We start from the raw sequence: 14,218 nt of genomic DNA, 5'->3' as shown, positions 1-14,218 counted from the left end.
TTTTACAACTGTAGGAGAATCCATATATCTTAAGCTTATCTTAAGTTATATCACATTTTAAGTTTTGATTGGAGCCATTCCATGCCTTAAGACCCTGAAACTCTAAAGCCTTACGCATACTGCATAGATGTTACATGCATATTCTGAATACCATTACTTCCCCACTATTTTTACTGTGTAAGCCTAGACGTTAGAGTACCAAAGTTTTCAGAAGGACAGAAAATGCTCTGCTGAAGCCACAGAACAATGCAAGGTTGGCTACTCAGCTGTACATATAAGCCAAGCCTCTGCAAACTAGGACAAAAAGCCATCTTTGCAAGTAGTAGTTGGGTTTTGCAATTCAGAAGTTGATACCAAGTTACTGAGAGGCTTACAACTATCAACCATCTACATCAACTACGAAAAAAAAAAAACTTATCAGGACCACTATATAAATGACAAATACTTCTTTATCTATTCCAATCACAATTTTTGATAATACGTATCTTACCAAGCAAGTTGTGGTCCTACTTTTTCAAATGTAGAATAATAAACACATACCATACATTTGCCTTCCAAGTTCCTCCTCATGCTCTCCATAAACCTAAAAATTTGACAGACAAAATGGACAGCTCCCTAAGTGATCTGAAAAAAATATCTTGGAAATATGGACTGAGTAGAACAGGTAAGGGGCAGCAATAAGAACCTCCCATAGCATATTGATGAAGCAAAACAGCTGAAACCTAAAGCCAAAAAAAAAAAAAGGAAAAAAAAAAGACTGCTACAACAGCAACTTGTAGTACAGAGAAAGTGAGTGGAAAATGGCCACAAGGCTACATGCTTTGTAAATCATAGACAACTTCTTTAAGTCACTTGTTTCAAATCGGATTAAGCCACTTGTTTTGATGCATTTATTTTGCCCCACCTTGTGGTGAAAAACAGCTTACATCCTGTGGTACAGGCATCTCAATCCCACATATTATTCTACTACTGTGGAAATCCAAGACCAAGATCCTAAAAAGGACATTTGTTTACAAAAGCAGACTCATCAAGGCTCACCTCAGCTGCAGAAAATATTATTTGGCTACTTGCATGGGATAAGGAAGTCAACTTACTCTATTATAATAAGTTATAATGCTGTAAGGAGAGGGCAAGTCAATAGATTCTCCAAATTTCAAGACAATTGTAACTCATACTGCCCTACCACTCAAGTCTACCTGTGCTTCAGCACTAGTCCTTTACAACAGCAATACTGAAGACTCAACAAGACAGACAAAAATAGTTTGCAAAAACCTGAGTTTATTTGAGCTTCACATTATAACTACCCACAATCAGTAAAGGGTTTAAATTGCCTCTTCCCACAACTCCCTGTATAGTCTAGGCAGTTTTGTTTTCAACTCCTACTGTGCAAAAAACAGTTCATGTGACCAGCCCCAAGCAGCTACATCGACTTATCATACTAACAACAAATTTATGAAGAAATTTAGGCAAGGTGGAAGCCAAAGCTGTGTTTGGTGGCTTCTCAGCATGCATACACACACACACATACACAGAGGTGCCTAGTATCAGCACAGCCAGGTCTAAAGTTCTAAAACACTGTCCAAATATTTATATTAGCCCAATGCCAAATAGGATCTGCTTTTTTTTTTTTTTTTGATACCTGGATAATCAAACAGCAAGTCCTAAACAAACAAGAACCAAAATGAGTCTCCTCAATGACATTAGTAAGGAGACCAATATTACAGACTGGCAAATACATTTTTGGTATTGTCCTTGGGTTAAAAGGTAAAATACAACATATTAATGAGGTCTGCATAGTTTCACTAAGAAGTTTGATACGCTATAAATCCAATCTCCTTTCAAAAAGAAGTTGACTTACCTAGTACAGTTACAGTTGTTGATGACTGTGTATTTCCAAGTGGGAATGTAACTGCCTTGCAAATATATTCTCCTGCATCTGAAAAGCTTACATTTTTTAAGATGATTGTTGCATCAGTAAGCGAGTAGTTTTTAAATGACACTCTTTCTTGGTACTCTCCTTGAACGGATATTCCATATTCAGGATGATGAACAGCAATAGTCTTCGAATTTTTACCATGTACCTTCTCCCAAGAAACTTGTGTTATTGTTTCATTTACATCAATTATGCATTTCAGTGCAACCTTCTTTCCCCAAACTGCTGTCACATGTGGATCAACAACTGGTCCAGCTAAGGCACCTAAAAACAAAGCAATGATTAGCTGGTACACAAGAAAGTTGTGCCTCTAAGTCTTACCTTCTTCAGTAATTAGCTTGCCTTTTTCAAAGAGAATTGCTATTGTCTTCTGAACTATATTCTAGCCAGTTCAGAGCAGTGCAGAAACACTACAAAAGCATGCTTTAAGCAGAAACAAAGCTAGGTGTTGATCAACCATTTTTCAGAGAACAGTAATACACAGTTTTCTATAAAAATGACCTGATAATTGTGCAACTGGTGTATCAATCTTTCGAGAACTTAAATATGAGCATTGCATGCATTCAGATTTACTGAAAAAAAAACCCCAATCAATAATCAGACATGGTACTTCAGCAGTCTGATTACTGATCAGATCATCAGGTAAAAAAGCAAGCTGAACTACTGCATTTATTTCTGCTTTCAAATGATAAAACTTCTCATAAAGATAACTTAAGGAGAAACTCATAAGTGAAACATCTACCACATAGTACACCAGTAACTACTTTAAAAGCTAAGCAACAATTAAAAAAAAAAAAACAAAACCAAAAACCAAACACCATACTACCCAAGAAAACTGCTCACACCTCAAAAACTACTCCATATTAACAGTGTCAGTCAATCTAAAAAGTTAATTTCAGCTTTGGTAACCTAGTTTCCAATACAGATGTGTACCATCATACATATGCAACCTTTCTGCCACACTGTAATGTGGTGCCTCCACACTAGACCTTCCCTCTGCATTAATAAATAAATATGCAAGGGCAAGTATATTCAGCATCTGCTTAAGATGCAATGTATTTCCATTTAACATCTAAAATAGCTTCCACAGCAGCAACCACATTCTGAGCCCAGTATTTTACACCACCTCTTTCCAAGAACGGAAATTCATCAGGACAAAGCATTTCATTAAACCACAGGTTCATGATTTCTTTTGCCAAACAGATGCTCCAGGAACTTCAATCATTCATTCACTTGGAGTACACATGATGAAAAAGAATCAAAGTCTTAGTCCACACTATCTCCCTTTACTGCCATTTCATCAGAGCCATTTCGACTACTCTGATACTCTCCAGTTACCAGATGAGAACTCGTGCTGTTACTGAGAAAGTTCACCCATGGATCAAGATTCAAGCCTAAATTTTACGAGGGCCATTTTCACAAAGAAGTCATTCAACTGGAGACATTAACCGGCCTTTCAATCAACAAATTTCCATAAAAGAAATCACATGTTCAGGAAGAGTTCTCAATATGCCTTTATGTACGAGAGTCCATCATTGAAAGCTTTCAATTTCCCATCAATTGATTTGTCAGTATTCAAACCATAACTAAGTCAATGAAGTCTTCTAAACAAGTGATTTAATGATTCAGATATGGATTTCTTTTAGTATAAAACTAGTGACTAATGCCAACAGTATAAAAACATTCAGTTGCACAAGTTAATCTAAGCCACAACTTTACACCAAGACTGTTGATATGCCAGTCACCAAGAAGGGCTGGTGAGCCAGAACAGTAGCCAGAAAAATCAAAAACCTGAGTAACTGAGTTTCATATAGAGAATATGGACCATAACTAATCCATGAGTAATAAAAGAACACCTTGTCTAGTCTTCTCATGCCTCAAACTAATACGTATTGAGACAGACATTGGAAAGAATGCAACTATTTGAACGCTAACTGAAATGTCAGGAATTCTGCCCAAACTTGGTCTCTACATGCCACTGCTACATTCAAGACTATAACTATTGCTTTCTACTTGATATCTAAATAAAGCTTACAAGTTACATGTCTGCAATGTATTATTTCAGAATGTACAGAATATACCTACCTATTCTGTAATGTCATTTAAGTAATGAAAACCACATTTTTGTTCAGAGATAAGCAGTCTACAGTACTGCAACCCACCGCATCTCAACCTGTACTGAGCCTTAACATATTTACCAGGTGTATCTAACTTCAAAAAAAATTAGTACAGAAAAGCATTCTAAGTCAACTTACACAAAAGAAGTTCAGACTCCTGGTAATGTAAACTGAATTGGAAAGTCATCCTACACAATCTGGTTTATTTCCTGGTTTGTTTTTTTTGACAATTTTACTTTCAATAATCAGAGCCTTCAGCCATCTGAAGATGACCAGAGTACATTTAAGAAGTCGGTATTCAACTAGCAGTTACCCCTTTTTTGAAGATGAGAAAATAAAATATTTTTTCCTACAAATAATACTTCTAATTGCTTATTTGTGCCATGAGAACAATGCATTCTCACATGAATTGCATGACTATTTTCACAAGTCTAACTCGTTACTTTCAAGACTTAAAGGTAGGACTGAGGAGGTCTCATTTGTATACAGACACATGCCTACAGCTACAGAACATTAATCAGTTATACCTTATTGTTCATACACCTTCTCCAGTAAAGGAAATGGAGCTAACTGATCATTACACAGAATTTTACATGTTTATAGAATCATAAAATGGTTCAGACTCCAAAAAATCAATTAATATATGATAATTGTTTAACTTGAACTTACATATAGCCTATATAGCAGTAGACATACTCTAAAGTGTTCCAAGTTTTTAAAATAAAGCTCAAGTAAGAACCATGACATCTTTTAATTGCATTAGCATACCTGTTATAAATCTTTAGCCAGTTATTATTTAACTTCTTTGGATTGCTGAGCAATCAAGCAAACAGTTGAAACTAGCAAGTTAATTACTATGCTGATAATAAGTGCTCTCCAAGACTCGTAACTCTAAGATAGGTATTTCCTTTGACATAGCTACTTCCACTCCAGAGCTGGTATTTTGTTTAAAGATTGTATACTACTTGAACAACGAGTAACAGCTATGCATCTACGCCAAAACAAAGCTTTAGAGGCTTACAATGCCCAAGATTCTGAAGAACAAAACACTTCAAGGCCATGTTATTCATCCTCTTAAGTGATTCAAGGTACCAGTATATAGGACATATTTACTGTTTTAATAAAGCCTAGCTCTTCTTCTCTTGCTGTCTAACACTGAAATCTGACCTTTTTTCACATTTTCAAAACATGGAAGATCTTGTTTATCACCATTCTCAACATCTCTTAAGGAAACAATTTGTATTCACTTACTAACAAAGACCTTATCTTGTAACTTCAAGGCACAAAGAGCATCATGAAGTTCTCTTACAATTTTTTTAAATTTAACAAAGTTTTTGAGGATTTTTTTCCCTTTTCATTTGGTTCTCTTGGTAGACAGAAAAGATTGCTTATGTCTTCCCTCTTATTTCCTCAATCATGTGTGCTCTGGCAGGTCATATATTCCACCGCGTCTGTGAATTAAGGAATTAGGTTCTCACATAACCTGATTAACTGAAGATACTGTCAGATGACTTTTACTGGCAGATTACAATAATCACTTGACTATCATTGTGATTTGGCACCCTATCTCATCCGTTTCAAAGCTTTGCACCTAACCATATCATTCACTCTATACAAATGTTTTAGAAGCACTTGTCTGCACCAGTCAGACTTCCTCCTTGAATGGAACAGTTCATACATCTGGTCAGATTGCATTTACTTTGTTTTGATCATCAAGAGACTGCCCAGTGCTGTTTCATATGCAGCCTGGTATTGCCATGCCCAGTACCTTTGGATGCTTCAATTTTAGGTAAGTCCCTATGCACTAACTGATTTTTCTAATCTCACAATGGTACAATCCATGCCAGTAATACTTCACATCCAAGACTATCAGAAAACTACCTCACACCTAAAGCTAAAAAGTTAGGCAAGTGAATACTCCTAGTTGATCTACAGGATACACCTATTTGCCATTCTATTTCCTAAAGTGCTAATAAGACCTTCAATCTATTGGACAAAACACTTAGTGGCATGCAGACACTGACAGTCCACATCTCAGCTTCTCAAACTGCAACAGCTCCGTCCGTCTCCAATTCTAACAGCTGAGAGGACTTCTAAAAAAGCACTCACATAGTATTCATGGCTCCACACTTATTACTACCACAAGATTGCTCTAAGTTAAAGTCTTAGATAAAATTAGTAGATTGTTCAGTTTTGAAATATCTCATTTGAGAGTGCAACAAGACAAAGCACAAGCTTCTTGTTCTAGCAACTTTGGTAAAACACCTTCCAGAGGAGCCTGGGTTTGGCCCTTTTGAGCCCTCCCCAAAATGAACTGCAGAATCTCTTCATTTTCCCCACCCATCAGATCAGATTTCAAGGCCCAGTACTGTAAATGTATCTCAGTCCAAACTGTAAAAGCTACCATTTCACTTCATATGAACACTACTTTAATCATTTTTTTCAAATGAAGTTTTTACCAGGTTTAAATTGTGTACACTAGCTCTCCAGTTTCAGACCATTTCAAGAACATTATTCAGAACAGCAAGGGACTTACAATTCTCACTTGACTTGTCAAAAAGCAGTTTGAAGACTAGACAAACCTCACTTCTAGCATTTAGAAGTCACAGAACTAGGAGCTAGTACATATTGACCACAATAACAGCAGTTCACCAGTAATTCTTAATCAAGCTTCTCTCACCAGCTTAAACAAAATGCTGAGGAAATACTGGGTCTTGAAAGTACAATGCACTTTTTAATGCAACAAAGTACCCACACTACAAAATGAGTAGCCTTCACACTTCCAGCCTTGTTTTTTGTTGAAATAAAACTACAGATTTAGAGATTTCCTAGATGGAACAGCCATTCAGAAGCCTCATTACAAAAGCAATCTATTTTGTTACTCGTTATAAACCACCACCTGCTTAACAGCACACCACTGGCAAGACAGGCCAGATGCTTTCTAGTCACTTATTTTGCACTAGCTGTCAACTGCTTCCACAGGACAGAAAACCTGTCCTGAAAAAAACAAACTACAAAGGAGCACAAATCCTGAGTTTTTTCTGAAATCAGCAAGTTAATCTGCTCGTGGGTGTATCTGGCCACAGCACACAAATGCAAGGAACAGAGCAGAGCAGAACAACAATATCCCATTTTGGTGACAACAACTTGCTTTGGCAGCAGAACTTCCCACGAACCACTCTAATGATCAAGCTAAGCACTACTTTTAGGTCAGCTGAATTTTAGCTGAGGTTGGAAAGCTTAGGCTCATTCTTCCAGTCCTCCCTCTCCTGCACCAGCATTCATCAGGTAACTAACAGGGACAAACCTACAAAAACTTGTTTTCTTCCCAATTTAGCCTTCTGAATTCACTCATTCACTGCTCAGTCTATCACAAGCAGCAATGCAACAGAGGCAACGTGAGCACAGCTGCACAGATTAGTGTCATTTAAAGATTTGTTTCGAGTATCCAATCATTTAAGGACACTGCATAAAACAAGCCTGAAACCTCAACTTGAGGCTTTATAAAAATGTATGCTTAAATTAGTGTGAAGAAGTTACTGCGTCTTTTGAGTACCATAGCATGATCATATATATTACTGTGTCAAAAAAAAAAATCAGAAGCAAGAAACAGAAGAGTCAAGATTAAGCAGTACAAAATGCTTCAACGTTAGCTTCCAAGTGGAATTGTTAAGCAAGTACTTGGGAAAACACTACAGTTACATCAAAAAGATACTACTATAATCTCATGTTTTCTCACTTGAAGATCTGCTTTATCAAAATCCTCACTTAAAGTAGAGTTTGTCAATTAAACATTTGAGGGAAGTTGGCTGGGAGCAGAAATAGGGCATAACATTGGCTTCAAGTTTTGTTTTTTATACAGCACTTGCTTTTTCCTTCAGAAAAAAAAAGCAAACCACAGGTATAAAATTATCATCTTAAAAGAGCAATTCTTTAAACCTTGTTCAGTGGTCTCTCAGCAGTGTAATAGCCATACAAAAGCCTACCGGAAGGCAAAACACTTTCCTTAAGTGAGGCATAGCAATTGATAGTCTGAAGCAGAGACTACAGAAATCATCTTAGCCCTTCTCTATATTTGCTGCCTATCTCAGCATGCTTTTTCATTTTATTAACACTCAAGGGACTCAATCTTTTAGGTCACCTTTACCTGATACCAAAAGTAAACTAGGAACATTATGACATTGTTTAAATAATGACATATGCCTAGATTTCTCCCATTACACTGACATACCATCATTGCAGATTAAGTACACTCATCACTTGGAAATCTCTCTCTTACCTTCTGAAAGCTAGCCTTCTATACCTACAAATGGACCAGAACTAGGTTCAAGTCTTAACTTCATCTAACAAGCAGGCAGCTCTCCTTTAGGTGTGCCTGTAAGCTTACAAAAGATATATTAGGGGGAGCATGACTTCTAGTTGAAAATTGTGGGGAAAAGAGGAAAAAAATAGTCACACCAAGGTAATTTTTTTCAATCAACCTAGAAATTGAAGACACTGGCCACAAGAACTGGTTGAGTTTTAGAATGAATGAAAAGCTCAGTCTCTTAATTTCAGTACTATCTCCATCAAAAGTTAACTGTTGCTGAAGCAGGGGTTCTAATGAAAACATCAAACTCAAGACAGACAAGTGCTTTGTTAAGTTTTATCATAGAATGTTCTGTAGAGTTTTTAAGCACTTTGAACCTCCACTGGCTATTTGCAAGAGTAGAGCTGACAACATGCCACACCAGCACACCAAGAAGCTCATGTCACTCAACTCCTTCATTTCCTATAGCTGACAGGACAGTCAATTATCTTCTTCTAGTTGCTGAATCAACATGTCTATCTAGACATACCAAGAATACTGATATTTGTGGTGAGGGCTAGAGCTACAATTGACAAGACAGCATCAGGAGAGCTTACAGAGAGGAGATTCATACTGCTTGTTAAAAGGCCATATAATGCATTAGTGGACAAAATAACCTCAGCAGGATTGATGTCTTCATGAAAAATAAAAGCAAGGAAACAGGTTACAAACAGGTAATTTACTCTAATGCAACACAAAGCAAAAAAAATTAAATTAGTTAAGTCAGTTATGAGTACAATCATGAGCTAGAGCTTCCAAAAGGCTCTGCATCTCTGCACTTGAAGCCAGCCATGGTTGTGAGTCATTATTCTTACTTCATAACACCATTTTGTTCATAAGTTAATTGGCAATTCTCTTGTAGAACTACCTCCACACAGGGCAGAGACAGTGCCCCTGCATACTGCGCTTCTCTACCATGACACACAAACCTTTACTATCTAGCAACAGGAAACTAAAAACACCCTAAGGCATTATAAAGGAGTTTAAAAAAAAAATAATCAAGATTCAAATTGAATTGCGACACTCTCAGAAAGCCACTGTTACAAGGCTAAAGCTTTAAATCTAACTACACAAAAATGTTTACAAAGTCCCACAAACTTCAAAATTTAATCTGAAATTTCAAATTACACCATATTAGCATCAGTGTTTGTTTTATGTGTTCTTACTTTACAATCTTCTATGTGTGTTAATACATAGCAAATTAAGGCACTTGTGTTTATCCTGATACTAAGCATTCAGATGTTTATGAGACATGTTGAACTAATAAGTGAGGCAAGCTATGAGGCAGCTGGAAGTTCTTCCGCAATGAACATTCCAAGCTCTGTTTAACCAGGCAAACATCCCAATCCCACCCTCTTTAAAAGGAAAGAAGACGACTAGCTACTCTTTTTCCAACAAAGGGGTCAGGCTCAAAAGCAGTGCTGGAGGAGAACATCTTATCTCCAGTCCCACTCTCTCAAAAAATAGTTGTAGGACTAAACAAGTAGTTCAAAAGTTACCCAGAGAAATATACAGCACTTCCTCTACCTAAACATCACAAAAAGCTTCACATTGCCATTTAAGTACATTTTAATCCCCAAGTACCAGAGCAATAGGTATAAGTACACAAACAGAAAAAGGGGTCCAAAAAAAGTAGTTATTCATGTAACTCAAACCTTTAAATGGGAAGTGTATTACAAAGCCCAAAAGATCTTCAAAATCTTCTGAAATACCGAAGATGAGTCAATAGTTCTGACAAATTACCCTGGATAAAAAGGCTGAAGTCCTATGTGGCATCCAGTTTAAACACATAACCAAAACACACAGCAGAAATAGTGGGAGATCAAAAGGGGGATTCGCACTTACGTTCTCTGTCTTGGTGGGGCTGCCAACTAACTGCATTAGATACAGAAAGACAAGCGAAGTTATACACCACAAATCTTTCTCAGTCAGCCTGAAAAAGCTTCAAGTTTGAATTTGAATTCAAGTTTTTGCCCTCTTTGTAAGGGAGGACTTGGACATCACTGAGATGGATTGTGGAGATGAGGAGGTTGAGTGCCTGTGGGTCAAAATCAGAGGAGCCCACCAGAAGGTAGATTTTGTGATGGGAGTCTGTTACAGACCACCCAACCAAGGAGAAGCAGCTGATGAGCTCTTCTATAAACAGCTGGGGTTAATCTCTAGTGGGAGACTTCAATCTGCCTGATATCTGCTGGGTGTACAACACAGCAGAAAGGAAGCAGTCTAGGAGGTTCCTGGAGTGCGTGGGAGATAACTTCCTTGCACAGTTGGTGAATGAACCAACCAGGGAAGGTGCCCTCCTGGACCTCCTGTTGGTGAACAGAGAAGGCCTTGTAGGGGATGTGGCGGTAGGTGGACGCCTAGGACTAAGTGACCATGAGATTATAAAATTTTCTGTTCTAGGTGAAGTGAAGAGGGTGGTTAGCAAGACGGTAACATTAAATTTCCAGAGGGCAGACTTTTATCTCTTCAGCAGGCTGGCTGGTGAAGTCTCATGGGAGACAGTACTCAAGGGCAAGGGAGCCCAGGAGGGCTGGGAGCTCTTCAAAGGGGTGGTCCTAGCAGCTCAGGAGAAAGCCATCCCCGTGGTCCGGAAAAAAAGCCGGCAGGGGAGAAAGCCAGCTTGGTTGAATAGAGAGATCTTGAGGGATATCAAGAAGAAAAGAAATGTTTATGGCCTCTGGAAGAAGGGACAGGCCTCTTGGGTGGACTACAGGAGGGAAGTGAGATTGTGTAGGGAAAAAATCAGAAGGGCTAAGGCTCAGCTAGAAATTGGATTGGCCAAGTCAGTGAAAGATAACAAAAAATCTTTCTACAAATATATAAATAATAAAAGGCGGACTAGGGAGACCATACAGTCCCTATTGGACACAGAAGGGACAACAGTAACAGGGGATGAGGAAAAGGCTGAGGTACTTAATGCCTTCTTTGCCTCAGTCTTTAGTCGTAAGGAGGGTCGTTCCGCCTGTGTACAAACCCAGGAGCTAGAGGAGCATAATGAGGCTCCCATGATCCAAGAGGAGGTGGTCAGAGCCTTGCTAGCCCGACTGGACAGTCACAAGTCTATGGGGCTGGACGGGATTCACCCTAGGGTACTGAAGGAGCTGGCGGATGTGCTGGCCAAACCCCTTTCCATCATCTTCCAACAGTCCTGGAAGACTGGGGAAGTCCCACTGGACTGGAGGCTGGCTGATGTTGTGCCCATCTACAAAAAGGGCCGCAGGGAGGACCCAGGAAACTACAGGCCTGTCAGTCTGACCTCAGTGCCAGGGAAAGTCATGGAACAGGTGATCTTGAGTGCTATCATGAAGCACATGCAAGAGAACCGGGTGATCAGGCCCAGTCAACATGGGTTCACAAAAGGCAGGTCTTGCCAGACTAACCTGATCGCCTTCTATGACAAAGTGACTCGGCTGCTGGATGAGGGAAAGGCTGTGGATGTGGTCTTCCTGGACTTCAGCAAAGCCTTTGACACAGTTTCCCACAGCGTTCTGCTTGAGAAACTGTCAGCCTCTGGGCTGGACAGGCGCACACTCTCCTGGGTGGAAAACTGGTTGGATGGCCGGGCCCAGAGAGTGGTGGTAAATGGTGTGAAATCCAGCTGGAGGCCAGTGACAAGTGGGGTTCCCCAGGGCTCAGTGCTGGGTCCAGCCCTGTTCAATGTCTTCATCAATGACCTGGATGAAGGCATCGAATGCACCCTTAGCAAGTTTGCGGACGACACTAAGCTGGGTGGAAGTGTCGATCTGCTGGAGGGTCGGGAGGCTCTGCAAAGGGATCTGAACAGGCTGGACCGCTGGGCAGAGTCCAATGGCATGAGGTTTAACAAGGCCAAATGCCGGGTCCTTCACTTGGGGCACAACAACCCTATGCAGTGCTACAGACTGGGAGAAGTCTGTCTAGAAAGCTGCCTGGAGGAGAGGGACCTGGGGGTGTTGGTTGACAGCCGACTGAATATGAGCCAGCAGTGTGCCCAGGTGGCCAAGAAGGCCAATGGCATCTTGGCTTGTATCAGAAACGGCGTGACCAGCAGGTCCAGGGAGGTTATCCTCCCTCTGTACTCGGCACTGGTGAGACCGCTCCTCGAATACTGTGTTCAGTTCTGGGCCCCTCACCACAAGAAGGATGTTGAGGCTCTGGAGAGAGTCCAGAGAAGAGCAACAAAGCTGGTGAAAGGGCTGGAGAACAGGCCTTATGAGGAGCGGCTGAGAGAGCTGGGGTTGTTTAGCCTGGAGAAGAGGAGGCTGAGGGGTGACCTCATTGCTCTCTACAACTACCTGAAAGGAGGTTGTAGAGAGGAGGGTGCTGGCCTCTTCTCCCAAGTGACAGGGGACAGGACAAGAGGGAATGGCCTCAAGCTCCGACAGGGGAGGTTTAGGCTAGACGTTAGGAAAAAATTCTTTACAGAAAGGGTCATTGGGCACTGGAACAGGCTGCCCAGGGAGGTGGTTGAGTCACCTTCCCTGGAGGTGTTTAAGGCACGGGTGGACGAGGTGCTGAGGGATATGGTTTAGTGTTTGGTAGGAACGGTTGGACTCGGTGATCCGGTGGGTCTCTTCCAACCTGGTTATTCTGTGATTCTGTGATTCTGTGAATGGGTCCAAACTAGAATAGTAGTCAGTAGGAACTAGTATAAGCAACAGACACAAGATGTTAAATAACTGGTTAGAGAGCAACAATTATTCTGAAAACTACAGAAAGTCTACATATATGGTGATTGCGTTTCAAGAATTCAGAAGTGCCATTCTAGAATATGCTACTGTAGAAATACATTGCTCTAGTCAGCATCAGAGAGGGTCCATCTGCAGTCGTTCAGCTTGAACATCATGCTTCAGGTATTAGCCACCTAGAGAGTCTGAAAGCAAACAAGGGTGCTCATGGCCTAGAAAACGTCCTACAATGAAAGACTGGAAGGACTGATCACTGTTCTTAAAGAAGGCAACCCAATGAAGGGCCTAAGTACACACACTGCAAAAGGAGAATGCCTACACTGTTGAGTAGGCCTGTGGAGGTAAGGAAGGAGATAAACTGAAGTAACAAAACCACCCCACCACAGAATCAAGCAACAAAACTCACTGAAACTAAGAAAACCTTTGACACTACTCAAAGTAATACTTTGGCCAAAACGGTAAGACTCCACAACCTTTAGAAAAGTCTGATGTTTAGTCATACAAAAAAAACCCCAACCTCCAAACACCCAAACTAACCTAAGCTAATCCTGCACTAGGGTAGAGACATGATCTGTCATTCAATGATTTTGCCAGCTACGAGATTTTTAACAGACATTTTTAGCCAAGTAATAATTTTGCCTTCCTTCAAATTCTTATTACCTGATATGACACACATGGATGGAGTCCATGATGGAGTCAATTACAAGCTCTCCTTTCAGGAGCTTATTTGCAACTATCTCATTTCATACTTAGACCTCCTGCTCTCTCACCAACATTGGCTCTACCCAGACCTCATTATTCTCACGAAGACTTCAGCCTACATAGCTTACAGAAGTACTCTCATTTTTAGTCCTCTTGCTAGCAACACCTGCTGATTTACACTTATTCCACCTGTCTTTCAAGGCTATCCTCACTCGCTTTACAAATCAAGGAACTAACAGTTATACAAGAAGGAATTACCAAAACCAAAAAGAAGTTAACTCAGAAGACATCTAGGATGGCAAGCTCAATTGTAATGCCCAGTGGCACTTAAAAATAATTATGAAACCAAAATTCGTGTTCAAGAGCACCAGTGCTTTTAGCTAGCACATATTTACTTAAGACAGAACACTTTAATCTACTTTTTTTTTTTTCATCTGCAGGTCTACTG

At 39.9% G+C, this 14,218-nt stretch overlaps 1 protein-coding gene across 1 annotated transcript in view; it reads right to left on the bottom strand.

The window, feature by feature from the left end:
• NECTIN3 (nectin cell adhesion molecule 3) overlaps positions 1-14,218 on the bottom strand; it is a 221,015-nt gene that overhangs the window by 38,985 nt on the left and 167,812 nt on the right. The window contains exon 4 of the mRNA XM_069852476.1: positions 1,859-2,197. Within this exon, the coding sequence (XP_069708577.1) occupies positions 1,859-2,197 (339 nt within the window). The remainder of the gene's footprint in view (positions 1-1,858; positions 2,198-14,218) is intronic.

The sequence above is a fragment of the Phaenicophaeus curvirostris genome, chromosome 1 (assembly GCF_032191515.1).
Source record: "Phaenicophaeus curvirostris isolate KB17595 chromosome 1, BPBGC_Pcur_1.0, whole genome shotgun sequence".
Lineage (NCBI taxonomy): Eukaryota > Metazoa > Chordata > Aves > Cuculiformes > Cuculidae > Phaenicophaeus > Phaenicophaeus curvirostris.
Note: the sequence above shows the minus strand (reverse complement) of the source record. Positions and strands in the feature narration are given on the sequence as shown.